At 37.3% G+C, this 24,915-nt stretch overlaps 1 protein-coding gene across 4 annotated transcripts in view; it reads right to left on the bottom strand.

Moving 5' to 3' along the window:
- OS9 (ER lectin-like protein) overlaps positions 1-24,915 on the bottom strand; it is a 69,951-nt gene that overhangs the window by 20,821 nt on the left and 24,215 nt on the right. For 2 of the 4 annotated variants that reach the window (XM_089998709.1, XM_089998736.1), the window contains exons 2-4: positions 16,177-16,256; positions 15,228-15,443; positions 15,077-15,148 (exon numbers count right to left, since the gene is read on the bottom strand). In XM_089998709.1, the coding sequence (XP_089854835.1) occupies positions 15,077-15,148; positions 15,228-15,443; positions 16,177-16,256 (368 nt within the window). The remainder of the gene's footprint in view (positions 1-15,076; positions 15,149-15,227; positions 15,444-16,176; positions 16,257-24,915) is intronic. The other 2 variants (XM_089998718.1, XM_089998728.1) reach the window with 2 other exon arrangements.

Genomic DNA, 24,915 nt, shown 5'->3' with positions numbered 1-24,915 from the left:
GTTCGCACTCTTGTTGTCACAGCACATTTGTAAAGCTTGTGTTGCTTCAACTCCCATGTCAGCATGCAGACGTCTGAGCCAAACTACTACCATTGTCGTAGTTGCTATGGCTCGGTATTCAGCTTCAGTGGACGAGAGAGAGAGACCTTCTGCTGCTTTTTTCACCTCTACGAAATTAAGAATTTACCTAAAAAAACACAAAAACCAATGGTTGAGTGTCGATTATTGGGATCATCTCCCCATTCAGCATCAGTATAGGCAATTAAATATAATGAAGATGAAGCAGACAATAAGAGGCCTCGTGAAAGAGAGGACTTTATGTATTTAATAATACACAAAACTACTCATATGTGAATAGAGGTAGAAGCATGCTGAAACTGCTTAGCCGTGTGTACAACATGTGCTATGTCTAGTCTAGTAATGGAAAGATAGGAAAGTGCTTCGATAAGCATTTTGTAAGGAGTGGGATCATCAAGAGGTTCTCCATTATTAATTCGTATTTTAGCGTTGACAACTTTTGGAGTGTCCACTTTCTTATCATTTGTAATTTCAGACCTAGAAACAATATCAAAAGCAAATTTATATTAAGATATCAAATACCCACGAGGAGAATAAGCAACTTCAATTCCTAAGAAATATCTCAATAAACCTAAAAATTCAAAGAAACTTTCATTTTCGAAAAAGGATACATTTCTTGATACATATAATTTTTCATTTTGAAAATCAAAACACCTATAGCCTTTTTTATTATCTGCATAACCTAAGAAGGCACAAGAAATCGCATGGGAAGAGAGTTTATCATTCTTGTTGGTGAAAACAAAACATTTGCATCCAAAGACCCTTAATCTAGAGTAATTAGGAGATAAGTTAACAAGTTTTTCAATTGGAGTTATATTTTTCAAAGAGGAAGATGGCATTCGATTAATGAGATAGGTAGCAGTTAGGGCAGTTTTTGCCCAAAAACCTTTTGGAACTTGATTTTCTATTAATAAAGTCTTAGTGGTTTCCATAATGTGTCGATGTTTACGTTCAGCTCGACCATTTTGTTGTGGTGTGTGTAGACAAAATCTTTGATGTGTGATGCCATGTAAATTGAGAGTCTTTGAATTCTTTGGACATAAATTATTCCCCTGAATAAATGCACAAAATGAAAATATCATTTTAAAATTTATTTTTAGCTATTTTATAAAATGTTTGAAAGTGTTAAAAAACCTCAAATTTATGCTTAAGTAAATCCAAGTATGCCTAGAAAAGTCATCAACAGAAATTATATAATATGCATATCCACCTTTTGAAATGACCGGTGCAGGACCCCAAACATCCGAATGTAGAAAAAACAAAAGTTCTACCATGAAACGGTAATCTTTTTATTTTGCCAAGGATACAGTCTTCACAAGTAAAACTTTCAGAATTACAAAATTATCCTAAGCATGGAAAATGTTGGATTTTAGACATATGAGGATGGCCAAGTCTTCTGTGCAATAAATCTAATTCTATTTTTCAAACATTATAACATAAAGCATTCTTAAGCAATTCCAAAAAAATCATATAATAGAGTCCTCATTTTTTATGGCATTCCCCAATCAGCTTCCTTAACTGGCGATCCTGTACCCAACAACCATGAGAAGAAAAGGAGATATTACACCCCTAATCAGATATTTGAGAAACAGATAAAAGGTTTAGATTTAGTTTAGGAATATATCTAACTTTTGGGATAAATAATTTTTTTGACTTATGCAGCTTTTCAAAATTTCCTACTTTTATTTCAAGGGATATACCATAAGCTGTAAAAACTTTTGACACACTTGAGTTATTTTTAAGACATTTTGATAAGCTATTGATATTCGAGTTCATATGAAATGAAGCACTAGAGTCAAGGAGCCAAAGAAAGTTACCTGGATCGGAAAAAGATGCAACAGCTGCTCCAGTTGATGAAGATGCTCCTTTGAGAAGAGGTTGAAGGATCTTCATTAATTGAGCCATAGATACAGGTGCATCTTGATCTTTTGATTCTGATCCAACAGATGCAACTTTCTTTTCTTCTCTTCTTTTTAACTTTGGACATTAAGGCCTATAGTGCCCCGGCTCATGACAATGATGGCAAATGACTTTTCTTTTGTCAAAGTCACCATTTTGTCTACCAAAGTGGAGTGGCCTATAACTACGCACATAATTTCCCGGTTTAGGTACAGTTAGAACGGAATCATCTTCAGATTTTGAAGTATTTTTTCTAAGTCTATTTTCCTCCATAGTTACTTCATCTATAATATCAATGATAGAAGGAACCTTTTCACGATGTAAAAGAGCCGATTTGGTTGACTCAAATTCCGGCCTTAAACCATTTATAAACTGATACAAATGTTTCATATCGAGTTGCTTTTGGCAAAGCTCGATATCTTCGGAACAATGTCATTTTGGCTCAAGAAAAGTCAATTCTTCCCAAAGTTCGGATAACTCATTGTAGTATTCTCTAATAGTTTTGTCTTTTTTAGTCATCGTCTGAACTTTGTCTTGCAAATTGCATACATGTGCAATATCTTTAAGAGAATACATATTTCTAAGATATTCCCAAGCTTTATCGACATGCTCAAATTTGACAAGACTAGAGCATTTCTTAATGTCAACGTTATTAATTAGCCATGACATAATTTTGGTGTGCCCTATCCTTCACTCTTTTCATTTTTTCTCATACGTCGCCAAGGCCTTATTCTTCTCTCCTTCCGTGAGAGGTACTTCTTTGTCATTCTCAACTTTTGTGAGAATTAGTTTCGGTTCCAAATCGAAATCATCCACTATACCCCACAACCCGTTTTCCCAAATGTGGTGCTTCATGATTGAAGCCCACATAACATAGTTGGTGTCATTTAATTTCATGGGTATGATGGTGATCTTATCATTGTCATCCATTTTTTACAAGGGTGAGAAAAAGAAAGAATAGATGAGAGAAGAAAAAAAGAGAGAAAAAGAAAGATAAGCGAGGAGAATGAGCACAATCACAAAATTTTTTAGCCAAGCTTCCTCCAAATGCTTTCCTTCTTCAAAAAAGTCACTTGAGTCACGAACTAGAGAATAAATCACCGTTTGTAAATGAGGCATGGAAAACGAGGTGGGAATTCTTCAATATCTAAAAGTATTTAAGGCTATAATACCATGTAATGAAATGGTGGTCTTCCATAAAGGCACGAAAACTCACAAAGGGTGTCTATTGGAGACACTACAAGCATAACCCATAAAAGGGTATAAATGAAAGAACACACTAAAAATAATAATATTTATTTCTCACAAGAAATGCTTAAGAAGCATTGAAATACAAATGAGGGGGTCGCCGATATATATACAAGAGAAGAGTGAAGTAGGAAGAGCTCTTCCTAAGAGTCGTTGGACCTAGTCCAACGGCTCTATTTATAGCCATTGGACTAGGTCCAACGACTATAATGTTGGTCAAGATCTAACTAGATCTTGACTAACTAGTTTAAAATGAACTAGAAAATAAAAGAAAAGAAATAAAAATATAAATATATACTATATTATTATTTTATTAATATATGTTATATATATTACATGTTACATTTTAACAAACCATAGCTCCTCCTCTCTACATGCTTGGAGAGAGAGCTTTTCTTTTCATTCTTCCTACTTGCATTTTGCCAATCTTTCTAAACAATATTATGCCCCTTTCAACATGTCCAAACCATCTAACAAGACACTTTTTTTCTATTTGCAGTAATTTTAAACATCTTTTGATGTATTCATTTCTATTTTTGTCCTTCCATGGTATTCCATACATGCAATTTATCATATGCATTTTTGCAACCTGCACTTTTTCTTCATGTCACCACCATATAAAAGGTCTTTTTTAGTTACAAAGCACTCCTTTATGAAATCACTCTATTAAGTCATCTTCGCTTCATCTAACTAGCACAAATCATATTGATATCTGTCAAACCCATCAAGTTATTGTAGATTAAGTATTAATTTTTTTGTCGTTTACTGTAAGGTTTTCTATGTCAAAATACCATCTTTTGCACTAGCCTTATCACTAAGCTTGTACTCTGTTATTATACTTTTATTCTACAAACTCCTAAGCCATTTGTCTCTAAAATATTCTTACAATGTTCTACTATCTTCTGTACATCTTCTCTAGCTTAACTAACAAGCACTATATCGTCTACAAAAACATAGGAACCTCATTAATAAAAGTTCACTGCTTATGACTAATACAAATAAGTATACACTTAAACCTAATACTTGATAGAGTAGAGTGTAGCTACTTGATGAATAGGTGCTTGAGCACCTACTTAAGCACGCAGACCGTCCATCAAGCGCGTTGATGGACAGTCACAAGCAAAGAAAATGCGTCAAAAAACGCTAAAAAGAGCTAAAACGTCAAAAAAAAGGCTTTAGCGGCACACTTGGAGCACCGCTAAAGCATCTTTTTGGTGTTTAGCCCGTTTTAGCATTTTTTTTTGCGTGCAGACCATCCATCAACGCGTGCGATGGACAGTCAGCGCGATTAAGCAGCTATGTATTAAGCATACTTGATATAGCTCACCTTTAATTGGAATGACACTTACTTTTGCATACTTACATACATACACATATGTACATATGTACATATATACATATATGTATGTATGTATGTATGTGTGTGTGTATATATCAACTGCCTTCATATCGTATAATAAGATTAATCGCAACTGAAAAAAACATATGAAAATCTCTCATTTCTTTGATGCTTTAACATGAATATGGCCTCTATTTGTTGACCTTCATGGCAATGTGGGATAATAAATGAAATCTTCACTGGAAACAGGTAAGAAAAATTACTGATAAAAGAGAAGAAAGAAATATTGTGAATATTTAACCCTCAAGGGGATTATAATAAGTCAATGAGATAGGAAAATGAATGAAAAAACAGATTAAAGATTTATGTATGATGATGTCCAAGGTGAGACAAGAATGCAACTAAAGAATATCAAAGGTTGGTCAACAAACTTCTTGTTACCATGGCTGCATTATTGCCATGATAAAGTTGCAATAAGATAGAGTAGAATATCGAATAAAAGACATGAAAACATGAGGGGCCACACAATTTGTTAGACCAGAAATCCATCTCACATTGTGGACTAAAATCAATACAGGTTAAAGTCTTTCTGCTTTACATGAATAACACAGATAGACAATACAAAATGGCAAGATTATCAATCACAAACGTTCTAGGCAAAGGGCTTGACCATGTTTCCTGCTCTAACGCTTGATTCTTTCTAATTACATCAGATTGAGTATTTGCATCATACTTGGGTTATTTGCTCTTCGGCCAAAAAAGGGGGAAGTTCATATTAGTGAATTGACGACGGCAGTGCTTTTCAACTGTTCTAAGATCTTAGAATGTTGGTTCCAGCTGCAGAAGTGCAGCCTGACTTGTTTTCATCTAGACCATGGGGAGGTTAGGGTGAAAACCGGGAAGGTGCTAAGAAGATAAGGTGTTCCATAGGTAATCCTATTGTGCAAGGGGAGACCCTTTCATGATTGGGCCATGGAATGAAAAGGTTACCCAGAAACCTTCGATCAGTTAAAACCAAGGTTGCCAAACTAGAAAGTGAAAGCAGAAAACGATACGGGAAGCGGAAGCGAGAAACGAGGTATTTTAAAATTTATAGGAAGTGGGAAGCGAAGTATCAATTTAAAAGCAAAACATTAAAAAAATGAAGCAATATGGTAATTGAATAGGAATAGAACAAGAAACAAATAAAAACTAAAATAAAATTGATCATTCTTATATTTCATGATTTTTCAGTAAAAGAGTTAAATTTTTGTTAAAATCTAACAATGATGGTTACTAATTTAAAGAAAGTACATGGAAAGTGAGTGAAAGCGTGAGCAAAAATACATGAAAAACATGAAACGAAACGTGAGAAAAGCATATAGGAAGTATAGACCATGTGTGTGGGAAGCATAGGGGAATCGAGATTCCCATAAAGTTTCGGAAGCGAGAAGTATCGCGCTTCTGAAGCGAGTTTCCGGGAAGCGAGCTTCCCACCTACCTAAGAAGCTTCTGGTAACTCTGGTTAAAACCTCTCTAGAAAAAAAAAAAAAAGGGGCCTATAAAAAAAGACAGAGTTTTGAGGTGAGGGCTTGGCGCACGTGCCCTTAGCATCATAATCTTCACAATTAAGATTATGCTTCTAACTGAAACATGGTTGAGCTCTAACTTATATGGTGAGATTGGTTGGAACCTTCACTGTCGGATAGAGGAGATTCTCTGCACTTGGTAGGCATATTCATATTTCAGAAGTCCACAAGTGAAACCACCATCCAATACAATCAAGAAAGTTACTCCGTTTGTCAACAAAATAATCTTCTAAAAGTGCAACATTCAGCCACCTTAGCATCTCACATTTAGCCTTACATTTAGACTTTGTGCCATAAGCATCACAAAGTAGAGATAAATAGCGAAGTCACAGGCTTTTGGTAGCAATATGGATATAAGTATATACTGATAAGGGAGCTAACCTATGAATAAGAAATCTAAAGATTTCATATGATGGCTTCTGAAATAAATATGAACAATTTCTAAGAGAAAGCTTTTAACATACATTAATGCAGAGTTCAAGAATACAGGGAGAGCAGACTTGCAGAGAACAGATTTCTGTCATAAAACCGTCATAAAACCAGTTCTAGCATTGTCATGGATAGTTGAAATTTTATGTCTGAACCTATTGTTGAGACGTGTTTATAAGGGTCTTGTGGTCTTTCGTATTAATGTCTATTTGGTATGGGTCTTTCTGTAATTTGGGCTCATGATTACTCTCTATTTAAGAAGTGATTAATCCTAATATGAAAACACAATTTCTCTCTCTCTCTCTCTCTCTCTCTCTCTCTCTCTCTCTCTCTCTCTCTCTCTCTCTCTTGCTTGTTTACTTGAAAACCCTTGCCGCCGACTTCAACATGGCATCAGAGCTGGTTGCAGATATGGGCATGTGATCTGATCAAGTTCCTCCTCAAATAGGCCACAGCTACCTAGTTGCTCAACTCATCTGTAGCAACTAGGTTTACGCATCAGAGTGGAGGCCAGTCGATGGATGCAAGCATGTGATTTTTGTGTCGTGGTCATCGGATCATCACGCTCGTGGATTCTGGTGTCGTGACCGTAACTGGTGCGGTGAGCGTGGATTCTGCTGTGGCTGACTGTGGAAAGTTACTGCAAGTGTCGTGAAAACGTGGATGGAAACAATCAGATCAGGTGGAGATCTGATTCTTTGGTCAATGCTGGTGACATAGATCTGGAGTCAGATCTGACAAATGTTGCAGGGATCTGTAAAGTATTGAAAATCCAAATCTGAAATCAGATTTTACATGAGAAAATCTGTGGAAATCTGATCAGTGTAGGTCAAAATCAAATGGTCGCGGATACAGGTATGAGTTTTGTGTTGAAGTTGTGAAGTGGGTAAGAGATTAAAAACATATTTTAGTCGGGGACATGCATAATTTTGGTTTGGGTCGTTCAAATCTGGTTGTCTTGAAGAAATATTTATATCAAATAGTCATGGATCTGCATTTTTTTTTTAAGATCTGATCAAAGATCCGAGTGTGGTGGATATTAAATTTTTTTTTTTGTAAACCTGCATACTACTATTTTGGTCTGCAAATCTGGTTGTCGTGAAAGATTGTTTATATTAAATTGTCGGGGTAATGGCTGATTCACAAAAAGGGGAGCAGAAAGCAGATGGGTCGTCATATTATAAAGCATTCGCTAATCTCTTGGCTCAAGTGGCTAAACCAGATGCAGATTATTCCAATGATATTGTTACTCTTAGCAAGGCTGAATATGACGAGCTTCTAGCATTACGCCTATCTACGTCGAATTCTCCTGAGGCCAAGGTTGCGTACTCGGCAGGTGATGGCCTATTTGGCCAAGGTGGTAGGTAGATCATTAATTCAGGAGCATCTAGACACTTGTGTGGAAATTCATGTAACTTTTTAAGTTTAAAACCTGTACTTGATCATAAAGGCATAGTTCTTGCTGATGGAAGTTCTTCCCCAATTGTAGGGCAGGGAAACATGTCTATTTCCCCTACTCTTCAATTGTCAAATGTTCTTCATGCTCCTTCTTTTCCACAGAATCTATTATTTGTCAGTTGAATAACAAAAGAGCTGAATTGTAGGGTGATTTTTTATCCTATGGGTTGCACTTTTCAGGACTTACTGACGGGAAAGAGAATTGGTGGCGGCTATGAGGAAGGTGGTGTGTATTATCTACATCAACCAGTGGGTTTGGTCCATTCTGTTGTTACATCATCGTCAAGTCCTCTATTGTGGCATCATCGTCTGGGTCACCTTCCAATGTCAAAACTTCGTCGTGTCATTCTTCATATACCTCCAGTTTCTTTTCAGTGTGAAACATGTCAATTGGGAAAACATTGCCGAAGCTCTTTTCCTTCTAGTTAGAGTCCGTCGAGTCAAAAATTGTTTGATTTTCTTCATGTCGATGTATGGGGTCCGAGTAGGATTCCTTGTAGGACTCAGTGTCGTTATTATTTGGTTATTGTTGATGACTTCTCAAGGTTATCGTGGGTGCTCCTGTTAAAAGAATGGTCTCAAGGCCCTGTCATTCTTAAATCTTTAATTGCTGAAATAAAGACTCAATTTGACGTGTGTGTTAAAATTGTTCGCACTGATAATGCTCTTGAGTTCAAATCCAAAGACTTGCTTCAATTCTATTCTGCTAAAGGGATTCAACCTCAGTTTACATGTCCCCATACATCCCAGCGAAATGGTGTGGCTAAGAGGAAACACAGACAAATCCTTAATGTCGCTCGGTGCCTAATGATTCAATCCAATATGCTTGCGTCATACTGGGGCGATGCGGTTTTAACTGTCGGTTTTCTTATAAATCGCATGCCTTCAAGTTTTGTAGAAGACCAGACCCCAATTCAAATTCTCCATCCAGAGGTTCCTCTCTTTCCTATCCCCCCTAAAGTTTTTGGATATGCGTGTTTTGTGCATAAGTTGGGTCCTGATCGCGATAAACTCGCTTCGCAGTCTATTAAATGTGTTTTCCTTGGGTATCCTAAGAATCAAAAAGGATATCGTTGCTATGACCCTATATCCCATAAAGAGTATGTCAGTGCAGACGTTACCTTCTTTGAGTTTATTCCATATTTTTCAAGTACTACTCCAAGGTTACAGGAGAGCCATGGCGATGTCCTTCCTTTGTCGATTCCTCATTTTCCGTTAGAGTCGTTTTCTCCACAGTCTTTGGCTCCATCTTTTGGTGAGTCTCGCTACTGAAACCCTCCTATAGTATACACTCACAGATTACCACCTACCTCCGTGCCCCCATTATCTCCTTCTCCTGAGGTTAGCATCTTGAAGTTTCTGCTCTTGATGACGATCTTCCTATTGCTCTGCGCAAAGGAAAAAGATAGTGCACCCTTCATCCTATTTCTCAATTTGTTTCAGAAGTTAATCTTGGGGCATCTATGAAGAATTTTATTTTGGCTCTGTCTGCCTCCTCTGCTCCGCTTTATCACAGTCAAGCTCTATTCGACCCCAAATGGATGCAGGCTATGTGGGATAAGATGGATGCCCTATGCTCTCGAGGTACTTGGGACTTGGTTGATCGTCCTATTGATGCAGATATTGTTGGCTGCAAATGGGTATATACCATTAAATATAACTCTGATGGGTCAATTGAACGATACAAAGCCCGGTTGGTTGCAAAAAGGTATACTCAAACTTATGGTGTTGACTTCTTTGAAACTTTTTCCCCAGTTGCTCGACTTGGCACTATTCGTCTTGTTCTTTCTATCGTTGTGCACTATGGATGGCCCTTATTTCAGTTGGATGTCAAGAATGCCTTTTTGTACGGGGATTTGCATGAAACAGTCTATATGCAACAACCCCCTGGCTTTGAGATTCAGGGGGAGTGTCAGAAGGTGTGCAGGTTGAAGAAGGCTATTTATGGCCTGAAGCAGAGCCCTCGAGCATGGTTTCATAAATTATTTGAGGTAATGTTGGTTTTTGGCTTTGTCAGGTCAGCCTCTGACCACTCCTTGTTTATCAAGAAAACTAGTGTTGGAATTATTGTTATGGTGGTATATGTCGATGACATCATATTGATAGGGAGCAGTGCCCAAGATATTTCTGCAACAAAGGATCATCTTCAGAAACATTTTGTTACTAAAGATCTTGGTTTTCTCCGATATTTTCTGGGTATCAAGGTTGCAAGAAACAAAGAGGGCTTAGTTTTGTCACAAAGAAAGTATGTGTTGGATTTATTAAAAGAGACTGGAATGCTAGGAGCGAAGCCAGCTAACATTCCGATGGATCCCAAAACTCATATGTTCGATGAGAAGTCTGAATATGTGGATAGTGCAAGTTTTAGATCCTTGGTGGGTAAGTTGTTATATGTGACCGTTACTAGACCTGATATTTCATTAGCTGTGAGTAAAATCAGTCAGTTCATGAATAAACCTACCAAAGTTCACTGGGATGCAGCTATGATGGTTCTCAAGTACTTAAAGTCATCTCCTGGTAAAGGACTGTTGTTTAAACAAAATTCCTCCTTGGACGTCGTTGCTTACACTGACGCAGATTATGCGGGGTCTATTGAAGATAGAAAGTCAACAACTGGATTCTATGTTTTTGTGGGAGGAAATCTCGTTGCCTGGAGGAATAAGAAACAAATTGTTGTAGCCAGGTCGAGTACTGAATCGGAATATCGAGCTATGGCTCAGACCGCAGCTGAGATTATGTGGGTAAAATTAGTTTTGACCGACCTTCAGATGAAAGTATCCCTACCTATGTTGATGGTGTGTGACAATAGGGCTGCTACATATATTGCTAACAACCAAGTTTTTCATGAAAGGACTAAACATATTGAAGTTGACTGCCACTATATACGTGACTTGGTTCAGACTGGTTATATTTGCACAGATCATGTATCTTCCGAAGATCAAGTTGTTGATGTCTTCACCAAGGCTCTCGTGAGGCCTAGTTTCTCTCATTGTTATGACAAGTTGAGCATGATTGATATCTATCTATGTCACATGGGTGCGGGTGTGGGTGCGGGTGCGGGTGCGGGGATGCGGCACTTCCAAAAAACCCGAGTGCGAGGGTGCGGCAAGGGCAAAAATGTAATATATATATATATATATATATATATATATATATATATATATATATATATATATATATATATATATATATATATATATATATAATTTTGAAGTTTTAACAGTTTGACATTTAACAGTTAATATTGTCATAATATCATTCATCATGCATGTAGTATATCAACCTAAATATCAAATTATCAATCAAATAAGTAAAACAATTACATAAATCGACCTAAATATCAATTAAATAAGTAAAGCATAAAAGAACTAAATTACATACCAAAGTATATCCTGATGAAAGTAATGGATGTTAATAATTTTCTTCTTCATCATCAAATGCATCATTAGAAGGAATACTGGGCTCAGCTAAATCCATGTTTTTTATGTTTAAATCATGTTCTCCCTCGAAGTCACACTCTTCTGGGTTTACATCCCAAAATTTGGATGTTCCTTTTCTGCGTTACAAACCCAATTTGAAAATGTTAAATACAATACAAGTATATTTAAATGAAAACTAAAAAATAATCAAATAACTAAGAGAGTAAATTAGTACCTGTATTCATCATTGCTTCGCGAAAGTAATCGAAGATTTGAATGAATATATACTAAATCCTCTGGTGAGTTTGTTTCTCTTTATGTTGTGGATTTGAGAATATGTGCTCTAATTTCTTTCACAACAAGATGAACTAGCAGGTTGCGATAGCAATCTTAATGCAAGACGTTAGAGAAGAGGTGTTTTTGATCCAAATGTTGACCACCATGTGATAGGATCTATATTATCTTCTTCTCTCGCGAATAATGTCGGTCCATATAATCTCGAAGATGAAAATTTTCCAAACTCTTGTGTGACTTGATGTAGAAGATATACTTCTGGAAAAAGTCTTGTCATACACATATTTCTATGTCTTGATAGCTCTGGGTCTAAATTTGGAGGGACACGACCAATACCACCAGCCTGTCACTTATTTGCATAATATTTTGGATTAAGAGAATGTGTCATGCAATGCAAATGAGTGTTGCTCTTATCCCATCTTCTGACTAAAATTGAATGAATATGATTAAAAAAATCTGAATCATCCAATGCAGGATTTTTTTCTTCATGCTTAAAAACTATAACTTGTATTTTTTCAATCATATTATCCCACATTTCATAAACTCTGTGAAGCATGGGTTATCCTTATCAACTTCTCTTAACATTTCTCAAATAGGTTGCATAAATTGAAGTATACCACTCTGTCCCAAAACTCATCATCAAGAATGAATTTTTTTAATTTCTGGAGCCTTGATATCATCATCAGCACGATAGAATGTTCAATTTTCATCAGTCACCATGTTAATCAAAGCATTCTTCACTCTTTTAATCATCATCATCATCACAATGATGGACGCAAAACGTGTTTCAGCGACCTTCAACAATTTCAAATCAGAATGCCTATTAAATATAGCATTAGCATGATGGTGGTTAACAACAAAATTTCTAATGCTTTTGACATTTCTTTCTAAATCTTCAATCCATGAACATAAAGCATATGCTTGTGAATTTTCTTCTTCTTTGGGGTTGCAGATGCTCTTTAGGGCTAGATTTAAGTTGTGTGCTACATAGGGAGTCCAAAAAATATGAGGGTATTCACTCTCCAAACTCAATGCTGCACTTTTACAAACAGGAGCGTTGTCTGTAATGATTTGTATCACTTTCTAATCACCCACTTTTTTTATCACTTCTATAAACAATCTCTTCAAATACTCTGCATTTTTATATTCCCCAGATGCATCAACTGCTTTCAAGAATATTGAGCCACTAAGCGAACAAACAATGAAATTGATTAATGGACGCCTTTGAATATCTGTACATCCATCAGACACAATAAAAACTTCATTTTGCTCCCATGAATATTTTTTAATCTCCAACAACCTCTCCACATTTGCCCTCTCTTCTGCAAGAAGTGTGGTTCGTATTTTTCTGAACTTGGAGGCACATAACCACTCAAATTACAATTTGCTAAGGGTGTTACTAAATCCTTCCAATAAGGATTTCTAGCCGCATTAAATGGGAGTGAACCAGAATAAAAATACCTCCCAACTTTTCTATCCAATTCTTCTCTTCCATATGTATTGAATGATGCTTGTATCGTTCATCTACTTCCTACATTGACTTTTCTTTTTTTTTCAGCATCTTCTTGGTGGCTTGCAAATGGCACACTAACTGCACAAGAATCGGCCATTGCCTTTCTCTTCTCATATTCTTCTTGTATTTTCTTGTATTGTCTTCGCATTGCCTCATCAACTTTTCTGCAAGCTGAAATGCCATGTCCTGGTATCTTCAACAAATGAGCTTTCGCTCTTGTGTAAAACCCAACAAAATCTCTTTCGCAAAGCTTGCATTGAAATCTCTTGTTTTCACCACCTCCTTCTCCAGTTTTTGCAAGTTTATCTACATGTACCCATAGTGGCCCCACATCATCAATCTCACTACAACTATCAGCAAAACTAGCAGCAGAACTCACATGTTGGGATGAGGATGACGCAAGTTCTTTTTCTTTATCCGTCCTTTTATCCTAAAAACACAAAAAAAATACATTCAAATTTTCAAATCAATTATACTCCACCCCCTCCCCCTGTCGAAAACACAGGGAGAAGGGGGGGCTCAGCCCCTCCCCTGCCGACCCAACAAGAGAGCGAGAGCGAGGGGGGCTCGACCCCTCCCCTGCCGAAAACAAAGGGAGCAGGGGGGCTCAGCCCCTCCCCTGCCAACCCAACAAGAGAGCGAGAGGAGGGCCTCGGCCCCTCCCCTACCAAAAACAGGGAGGGGCACAGCCCCTTCCCTACCGAAAACAGAGGGAGCAGGGGGTGCTCAACCCCTCCCCTGTCGACCCAACAAGAGAGCGAGAGGGGGGGGGGGGGGGGGGTCGGCCCCTCCCCTGCCGACCCCAAAAAAGAGCAAGAGGGAGGGCTCGACCCCTCCCGTGTCGAAAACAGAGGGAGCAGGGGGGGCTCAGCCCTTCCCCTGCCGACCCAACAAGAGAGCGAGAGAGGGGGGGCTTGGCCCCTTCCCTGTCGACCCAACAAGAGAGCGAGAAGGGAAGGGGGTGCTCGGCCCCTCCCCTGTCGACCCAACAAGAGAGTGAGAGGGGGGGGGGGTGAAAACAGAGGGAGCGAGAGGGGGGGCTCAGCCCCTCCCCTGCTGACCCAACAAGAGAGCGAGAGGGTGCAGGGGGGGCTCGGCCCCTCCCCTGCCGACACAAGAAGAGAGCGAGAGAGGGTACGTACCTGCGAAAGGAGAGGAGGAGTCTGGGAGGTGGAGCTGGGGCGTCGATAGGAGAGAGCTCGAGCTCAGAGGGAGAGGAGAGGAGAGATTAGGGGCAAAAAAAATTGCCCTAATCCTCCTTTTCATCGAGGAAAAAAAAATTAACGCCAAAAAGTGGACAAAAATGACCCTGGGTGTGTTGACCGCACCCAGGGTCGTGTTGACCGCACCCGGTGCCGCACCCGCGTCGCGTGGACGCGGCTGCGGCACCTGTTTTGCCGAGTCCCTATGACTTAGATATCTATGCTCCAGCTTAAGGGAGAGTGTTGAGACGTGTTTATAAGGGTCTTGTGGTCTTTCGTATTAATGTCTATTTGGTATGGGTCTTTCTGTAATTTGGGCTCATGATTACTCTCTATTTAAGAAGAGATTAACCCTAATATGAAAACATGATTTCTATTCCTCTCTCTCTCTCTCTCTCTCTCTCTCTCTCTCTCTTGTTTACTTGAAAACCCTTGCCGCCGACTTCAACACCTATGTTATTCAGGAATAATTTTGCCAAGAACTTGCATAGACTATGCCATAAGGAAGGATCTAATGCATACATAAAGGAGAGAAAGTCAGTGTATAACACAATATCATAGCTCCAAAAGAAGGTTTCATAACACAAATAAGTGAATCAGAGCATATCTGGAGAAAGGTAATAGCCCACCTTATTCTCCTCCAAGTGAACTTGCCTCAACTTTTTGTGGTAGCATAATTCATATGACCACCAACCTTCTTGCTGAACACATTATGTTAAAACATCAAACACGCACAAGGAAACCAGATAAGAAACAACATTGTATTACATTCCTACTTACTCTGAATAAGCATTGGCCTTTTAACACATCAAGCAGCTCATCTGGTGTCTTTAGCTTGACTCGTCTGTCAGCTTCCATAACCATCGTGCTGCTATTCTGCTGAGAAATCGAAGGTGCACCTTTCTTATCCTCAACCCTGGGCAAGAAGCACTTATACCTTTGCCCATTTTGATGAGACATTATCATTGACTCCTGATCTTCATCCTGGAAAATTTTCTGTAAGATTCAATCATGAGCGCTATTTTCTTATAGCAGTATTTATCACCTGATGGCTCTTACTGCCCATAATCTGCTTATAAAAAGACAGTCTATAGCTTTCTTAGCAACAGTGACAACTCTTACAAATCAGTTAGTTCATGATTCATGCCATCGACAGGCTCTACTCAGTAACTTGGCTAACAAAATATCTATTGGTCTAATACAAAATGGAAAATAAGAATTTCAGAAAGTTGCAAAATAAAAATTTTATGGTATAATATATCGAGAAATAAGGTATTGAAGACCTATGTGTTGTGTAAGTATTCATGCATAATGTTACACTTGTAAATTATTCTAAAATGTCACTCTCACATATAGGGATGCCATTGTTGGCTTTTCATTTACAGGACAACCGAACGGCTCATCCAAGTCATGACTGGATAAATACAGACAACTGGATGGATAGACTCATTTTATGTCAGACTTGAATTAACACAGGCAAGCCACAGGTTAAACCAGCAAGGTTGCTGACAATGACATAGAAACCAGGCTGCAATTAGGAAGATTAATTGGAATTAACAGAAATGTCTGCAATTAGAATGATGATCATAACTTTGATAGCATTCAAAGAAGAAATGAACTTAACTGGAAAAGAGTGTGTGTGCCTGCATGTATTTGTACATGTGTGTGCATGTGTGTGTGTGTGTGTGAGCGTGTGTGTGCATACACAGAATTAATCAATGGAACTCACAGGTTGAAAAGGAAACTCCAATGAATGAAATGCAATCTTGTATTTTGGTTCGTGAGAGCTGCGTCCAAATGTATCTCCAGCTGTTTCAAGCTCACAAACAAAATAAGTAACCTTGTAAGCATGATATGCTGGTTGAGAATAATATCTGACAACATGCACCCAATTGTTTCATTTTTGTCTTGATTTGCAATTCCATTAGGCAAGAACTGATCGTACAGAAGTATCATTAACAGATTGACATATCCAACATGCATTTGATTACATTACATTTCTTTACAAATACTGGAATGTATCTCTTCATGGACAACACGGAAAATGTCGTCAAACATAGAACAGGGAATGCTAGTTTGAACATGCTTATTTCAAAAGATATAATAATGGCGACTGCCTGGATGTTCTTTTCAGCAGGTTACATTTCAAGATTATAGACCATACAGGTAAGCAATTTTCCAGTAGGTGATTGTTAATATGTTCATGTATGTATATACATACGTATGTATGAATACTTGTACATTTAAATATGTATATGTATATGCTTGTGTATACATTATATATTATGTATATAACTGTCACGGGCATAAAATTCCTTCGCTTCTAAGCCCGTGACAATAACTGTCATGGGCTTAGAAGTGAAGGTCCCCACGACGAAGCTTTGGGTAATCGCAATCACCGAAAGTAGGCCTTTTAAGCGCACAAGCAACTCACAACACACGCGCATGAGCGGAAGCAAGAGTACGCGCATGCACAATCACAAAGAGAGCAAGGATGCAAAAAGCTTCTTTATAGATACTTGAAAGCAAAGTACATCAAGAGGAGAAGAGGGGGTCCGAATACACGGGGTTCTTAAGTCATAAGGCCTTTTGGGGCACTCGAGAGTGCCAAAGAGGTATATACATCATAAACAAAAAGGTGAAAAACATGGTAGTCTAGAACACGCCCCTCCACCTAAGTTGGCGTCATCCTCGATGCCAATTGTTTATGGTAGTCCTCTACAAGTTGTCGATGTTGAAACATGCTGGTGGCCTTCTCCCAAGTGGCTAAACATTCTGGCAATCCCTTCCACTGCACTAAGTACTTTTTTACTTCCTCAAGGTAGTTGTTAGAATGGTTGATGATGGTTTTCAGTTCTCTACCTGGGGTGTTGACCGTTGAGGGTGCACGCTGCGGAATGGGAGCACGTTGAGGCATGCTCCGTTGAGGGTCTCCTTCGTCTTCGTAGAACGACTTCAGGTTGTATATGTGGAATACCGGATGCACTTGAAAGTTTGCTGGTAAGTTCAGCCGTATGCCAAGTTTTTCACGCGCTTGATAATGGTGAAGGGGTTGTCATACTTACGAATAAGGCCTCGATGGTGGTCTCGAAATATAGCTTTGCGATCGAGAAAGAGCTTCACCGATACCTTGTCTCCAACACGAAATTATGCTGGTTGACTCTTCTCATCTGCCCATTTCTTCATGCGCTTAGTCACCTTGTTCAAATACGCCTTTGCTAACTCTGTCTGATCTTGTCAGCTCCTGACGAATTGGTATGCATAAGGTGCTTTGCCACGTCCTCGCGCAGCAAGGGAGTGCAGAGTCTGCAGCTATTGTCTGGTTGCAACTTCGAATGTAGTATGGCCTGATGACTCGCTCTTTTGGAGGTTGTAGCAGAATTGAGTCGCATCAAGTAAATCAACCAAATCCCTTTGATTGGCACTAACAAAGTGCCATAGATATTCCTCCAAGTCATTGATCCTCTCCGTTTGTCCGTCGGTTTGGGGGTGGAAGCTTGTGTTGAAGTGTAAGTTTATCCCAATCAAGCAAAACACTTCTCGCCAAAACTTGCGAGTGAAGCGGGCATCACAATCACTGACAATGCTCTCCGGGATTCCCCAATGCTTAGCTACATTCCGCACGAACAACTTAGCAGAATCGGCAGCTGAATAAGTGGCAGGAGCTGACACGAAAATAGCATACTTCGAAAACCTGTCCACAATCACATAGATAGAACTACAACCTTGAGCTTTTGGCAAGCTCACAATGAAATCCATGGTTATACACTCTCACGGATGACTCGACATTGGTAGGTCGTAGGGGCTCCAGTAGTCCATCGGGTTTCTGATTGATGGGCTTGTCTTGTTGGCAAATCAAGCAAGTTTGCACATAAGCATCCACATCGTCGCGCATCTGTGACCAGTAAAATACGCGTTCCAACAATGCCAACGTTCTCTGTTGTCCTGGGTGACCCACCCAAGTGGTATCATGGCACTCATGTATGAAGCGTCTTCGTAGACTATCCTGTCATGGGATATATAGACGGACTCCCACTGAGTAGAGCAAATCATCCTCCAACCAAAATCCTTATCTTTCCTTCTTTTACCAATGTGATCAGTTGTTGAGTCATCGCATCACTCTTTAAGGCTTCTCGAACTTGCTCGAGAAGATCGCTCGTCAGTTGGCTCACATTGTCGTCCCAAGCGAACAAAGCTGCAAGTTTCGCCTTTCGACTCAAGGCGTCAGCAACAACATTGGTCCTATCAGGCTTGTACTCGATGACCATATCAAATTCTGTCAGGAAATCCTATAAGTGCGCTTGCCTTAGACTTAACTTCTTCTGAGTCTAAAAGTAGCTTGTCGCAACGTTGTCAGTGCGCATAATGAATTGCAACCCCAAAAAGATAGTGTCTCATGTTAAAATATATGTACTCACATATATATACTTATAAAATGTATATATATATATGTGTGTGTGTGTGAAATACCCGATAGGGGTATTTTTGTTATTTTATATAGTTGTTTTTAGAAACAACTATTTTATTTAAATAATTCTTTTTAATTCTTTTATTTTTGTTTTTGTTCTTGTTTTTTATATTGAATAGGGATTCATGCATAAGGGGCCCCACATAGAGTCGTTGGGGGCTCCCAACGTCTCTATGGGGAGCCCCCAATGGCTCCCCTTTTTCAGCCCTCATTTCTTGTATAAATAGGGGTCTCTACCCCATGTATTTCTATGGCTTTTCAAGCCCTCATTTAAAAAAGTTCATATATATATATTTTTTTTGTTGCCTCTTTGAAGGCTTCTTGTGTTGTCCCTTAGTGGACTATTTCTATATTTCCCATTGTGGGTTTGTGCTTGTTCATTCATTGGACCGTGTGAATGCATTAAGCATTCTTGTTATACCTTTTTGCATACTTTCTTACATGGTATCAAAGCTCGGTTGTAATCAAGCTAGTCCTTCGGTGCATCGGGAAGCATGATATTCAAAAATTTGAAAAAGTGGTTAAATATTTGTTACCTCTTATCTTTCTCTCTTCTCCTTGGAGTTACTTAACATGTACTTTGACATTTTTCAAGTATTTAGCCCATGCATTACGCATGAGAAAAACACTTGTTTTTATTTATCATTTTATATATATGTAATCATATATATATACATATATTTTATGGTTGAAATAAAAACAAAATATATGTTTTTTGAAATTTTTAAAATAATATTTTAATCATCGTGGAACTTGTTTTAATGAAACTAGATATATGTATCATGTTTAAATCTTGAAGCTTTTTTTGAAAATATCTCATATATATATATATATATATATATATATATATATATATATATATATATATATATAATCATAAATTATTGATTCTAGATGGTTCGTCAGTCATATTCTTACCTTAACATAATTTGATAAATTCACAAAATATCATCTTGCTTGAACTTGCATTTCACACACATATATATATATATGATAATCGTCAACTACAATTTGTATTGCATCCTTGATAGACCAAGGTTGCCAGACTAAGAAGCGGAAGCAGGAAACGATACGGGGCGGAAGCGAGAAGCGATGCATTTTAAAATATATAGAAAGTGGGAAGCGAGGAATAAAAAATATATATATAAGAATCGAATGAGAATCAAAATAAAACACAAATAAAAGCTAAAATAAAAGTGACTAATATTAAATTTCATGATTTTTTAGTGTAAGAATTAAATTTTTAACAAAATCTAAAGATGATTACCAATTTAGCGAAAGCACATGGAAGTGAATGAGAAGAGTCTGAGAAAACACATAAAAAGCATGAAAAGTTGAGTAAGAGAACATATAATAAAAAGAAATGAAGCATGTGGAAAGCATAGGAGAAGCGTGGGGGAATCGAGGTTCTCATCAAGTTTCGGAAGCGAGGAGTATCGAGTTTCCAGGAAGCGAGCTTCCCACCTATCTAAGAAGCTTCCAGTAACTCTGTGATAGACATGCATGTTCATGTTTGAAACTGTTGACTCATTACATGCTTAAAAATGTAAAATTTTATATACATCTATCACTTGCGTATATGCTTAAACTTGATTGAAAGCAAGTTTATTTTATGAGACGTGGCTTTAATAATTGCATGAGTGTTTTTTCTATGAGAATGTATGCACTTGGTCTCTCATATTGTTTATTTTATTTATACATATGCTTTGGTTCTTTGTTAAACTTGCTTGTGTTATCTTTTTGTAATGTGTATTTTTACATATCTCATTACAATTGATAATGTTAAGATGTTTTCCTCATAATAAAAAACTAATTCTTTGAAAAACATTCTCGATTGATAATGCTTGAGAATGATCCTAGATTTTTTTCATCTCTAGTTTGTTTTGTTTGAATGTTTTGAATGCATTTTATAATGGTAACTTAATTTTCTCTAAATAGATTACATTATCGATAAATGATTGGTAATAATTGTGTTATAAAAGGTCCTTCTAAAAACTTGTGTGGGTTTTATCCTACTTTAATGAGATATATTTTCTCTCTTTTGTGTGTGCCTTTTTTTGAATAGTTCGGTTGTTATGAGTGTGTTGTATGAACCATTGTGTTCATTGAGAAAGATCTTTTGTGAGCTTCCTCTTCTTACATGATATAAAAACTTCATATGCAGTATTTGCTTAATATTTCATGTTGTTGCATAATAGATTTTTTGTTGTAAATAACTTTTTTTGAAGAATTGACTATGTTAAGCATGATCCGTGTTTATTGTTGTCGTAAGACATGTTGTACATATGATTGTGCTTTTTCTAAGATTGATTATCTACCATTATTGGATCTTTGATTTGACTTTTCAAATCGGCTCTCTTTATAAAATCACATATTTGGAAAATGATTTCTCTAAACATTTATTGTCTTTTTATGGCATTTGTATTGTCCATCACAAACTTTATATAATGCATCAATTTTCTTAGCCTTGTTATTATTACAGAGATGTTTGTTGGGGTGAATTATGTGCACCTTGTGTTATGTCTTTTGAGATTGTCAACTTGTAGTTTGACTCTAAAAGACATGTTATGTGATATCTGATTGTGAGTGTGTGGTATCACTCATTTGTTCCTTAGTCATTGATTTTATTATGGATGCTCTTAATTATGTGTACCTATGATGGATGTCTAACTTTTGAGACCATAGTGTTTCTAGATATATTGAAAAAATGATATTTTTTAATTGTATTTCCATTATAAGTTTTCTTTCCTCAAGTGTTTTCTCATTTTATGCTTCTTACCTAAGTGTCATCATATGTAGACAAGAATTGTTTGTTCACACATTTGTGTGTGCTTTTAGCCCATTGTTGGTTGTTTGTTCTTGCTTTAGTAGTTGATACACTTGTTTTAAGTGTCATTATATGTAGACAAGAGATGTTTTGCCACACCTTCGTGTGTGCTTTTAGCCCATTGTCGGCTTTATACTCTTGTTCTAGTCACTGAACATACTTGATTTTGAGTGTCATTATATGTAGACAAGAGATGTTTATTCATACTGTCAAGTGTGATTTTGAGCTCATGGTTGGTTTTTGTACTCTTGTTCTAGTCGCTGATACACTCATTTCAAGTATCATTATATGTAGACAAGAGGTATTTTTTCACACCTTCGTGTGTGTCTTTGACCCTTTAGTGACATTATATTTATGTTTTTGTTTTAGTCGCTTATACACTTAATTTGTAGGTTTTGGATGTCTAATGAGGTGATTGTTTGTACTAAATGAACTATTGTTGAGAATTGCAAAATTCTATAATTATGAGAATTCTTAATTTGGTTTTGATTTGCATATATAATTTCATTTATCATATGGGATTTCTTATTAATTCTGTAATGATTTTTTAATCTTTACTACTTGTTTCTTTCTTGCATAGAAAAATATTTATCGATAAAAGTTCATTAATAATATACATATTTGAAAATCACTGTGACCTTTTGGCATTTACCCTATAATGGATTTGTGAATTTTGCACATTAAGTGCTTGTGGTGTTCGGCTTTCTAGTGGGATTTTATATTTTTCCAATATTTCACTCTAAGATGTGTGAGTCATTATTAACTCATCTTTTATTAATAAAATTAATTGGCTCTTCATTATTGATTTGAATATGCTTTAACTATATAATGTGTAGTCTCTTTCGTATACCCGTGTGTACATCCCTTTATGAGGAATTAGTGCTTGCATGCACATTGTCTCTTTAAAGACGTCTATAATGCATGGAGCTTTTGCTCTTCTTCTTTTAATAAAGATTATTTATTTTTCACCTTTGTTCACACTTCACACATTGAAAACTTAGTGTTGTTATGCATATGGTCTATTTGAAGACTTCCTTATATTTGCACTCCTTTGTGAGTATTTCGTTGTGCCTTTGTACACTTAGACTCCTTGTGATTCTTGTGGGTTAATCAAGTCATCTTTGGACTTGATCTTATTGAAGATATTTTCACATTAAAGTCATCTTTCAAACTTGATGTTCTTTTAGTCTTGATGACATTTTCACATAATGCATATTCAATTACTTCTTAAAAAAAAATCATAAATAAAGATTTACTTATTTTTTGTGCTCTTCCACTTATACTCTTATGGGATTTGTTTGAAGTGTCTTTAATGGACATTCTTTTGAGAGATTTGTATGCCTTTTGGAAGACCATCATTTCATTTAAGATAATTTTTATGCATAATTGTGCATCTTTTCTTAATGAATCATATCTCCTTTAAATAATCAAATCTTCTTATAATCAATGTCATGGGTTCTTGAAAAATATGTTGATTATGATTTAATCTCATCCTTGAGGGATGTTCCTCTTGTCTTTTTTAATATTTAATGATTCAAAAAGTTATTACTATTTTGTTTAAACCATGTTATTCTTGCTTTACAATATATTGTTGTTAAATTTTTTGCAATTCTTGAGCTAAAATATTTTTCTTATATACTTGGAGTCTTCTTTTGGTTTGTTCTTTTTATACAGGGTCGTTAAGATGTGGTACCTTCGATACATCATGGATACAACCAATGAAGGTACTTGGGGATGATCACCAATAAAGGCATTTTCGAAGACTTATATTTGAAAAAATTTGATGCGATGTCATAAAGATGACAGATTTTTCTTGAAGACACTTGAAGACTTGGAAGCCTTCTTTTGTATCTTCAAACTTTTCGTCTTCCCCACGTAAAGTTTGAGGGAGAGTGTTAAAATATATGTACTCACGTATATATACTTATAAAATGTATATATATATATATGTGTGTGTGTGTGTGAAATACCTGATAGGGGTATTTTTGTCATTTTATATAGTTGTTTTTAGAAACAACTATTTTATTTAAATAATTCTTTTTAATTCTTTTGTTTTTGTTTTGCTTTTTTATATTGAATAGGGATTCACGTATAAGGGGCCCCACATAAAGTCGTTAGGGCCCCAACGGTCACAAATGTGACCGTTGGGGGCTCCCAACATCTCTATGAGGGAGCCCCCAATGGCTCCCCTTTTTCAACCATCATTTCTTGTATAAATAGGGGTCTCTACCCCATGTATTTCTATGGCTTTTCAAGCCCTCATTTAAAAAAGTTCATATATTTTTTGTGTTGCCTCTTTGAAGGCTTCTTGTGTTGTCCGTTAGTGGACGTGCTTGTCCATTCATTGGACCGTGTGAATGCATTAAGCATTCTTGTTATACCTTTCTGCATACTTTCTTACATCTCCATGTGTGGAGACAATGCACGACCGCCAACATTTCGCGTTCGTGCACAGTGTATCGACGTTTGGCGTCATTTAGCTTTCTGCTCTCAAATGCAATGTGATGTCCTTCCTGGATAAACACCCATCTGATTGCGAAGTCAGACGCATCAGTCTACACTTCAAATGGTTGCCGACAGTCGGGCAACTTTAGCACTGGTTCCTCTGTCAGGGCGCTTCAACGCATCAAAAGCCTTCCGGCATGCACCAGACTATAGCCATGGTTTGTCTTTCTTCAGCAGATCTGTGAGCGCAGCAACGATGTGCAAATATCCATTGATGAAGCGCCGATAGTAATTCGCAAGCCCCAAGAAAGAGCGTAATTCAGGAACCTTAGAAGGTGGTTCCCAAGCTTGAATAGCCTCAATCTTCTTATGGTCCATCTTCAATGTGCCTCCTCCCACAATATGGCTAAGGAAGTGAACTTCCTTCTAACCAAATAGACACTTCTCCAGCTTGACATACAGCTCGTGGTCCTTCAGAGTCTGAAACACAATCTAAATGTGTCGAACATGTTGCTCGATAGAATCGTTGTACACCACTATGTCGTCAAAGTACACAACGGCAAACTTGTCAAGGTGTGGGTAGAAAATTTTGTTCATTAGGGTTGAGAAGGAGGAGGGCGTGTTCGTCAACCAAAGGGCATAACAAGGAATTTAAACACCCATATCGCGTTATGCAAGTAGTTTTTGGCTGGTCCCCTTCCGCAACTCTGACATGCAGTAGCCCGATC

Source organism: Nuphar pumila, chromosome 1 (assembly GCF_984573655.1).
Source record: "Nuphar pumila chromosome 1, dmNupPumi1.hap1.1, whole genome shotgun sequence".
Taxonomy (NCBI): domain Eukaryota; kingdom Viridiplantae; phylum Streptophyta; class Magnoliopsida; order Nymphaeales; family Nymphaeaceae; genus Nuphar; species Nuphar pumila.
This window is presented reverse-complemented; position numbering and strand designations above follow the sequence as displayed.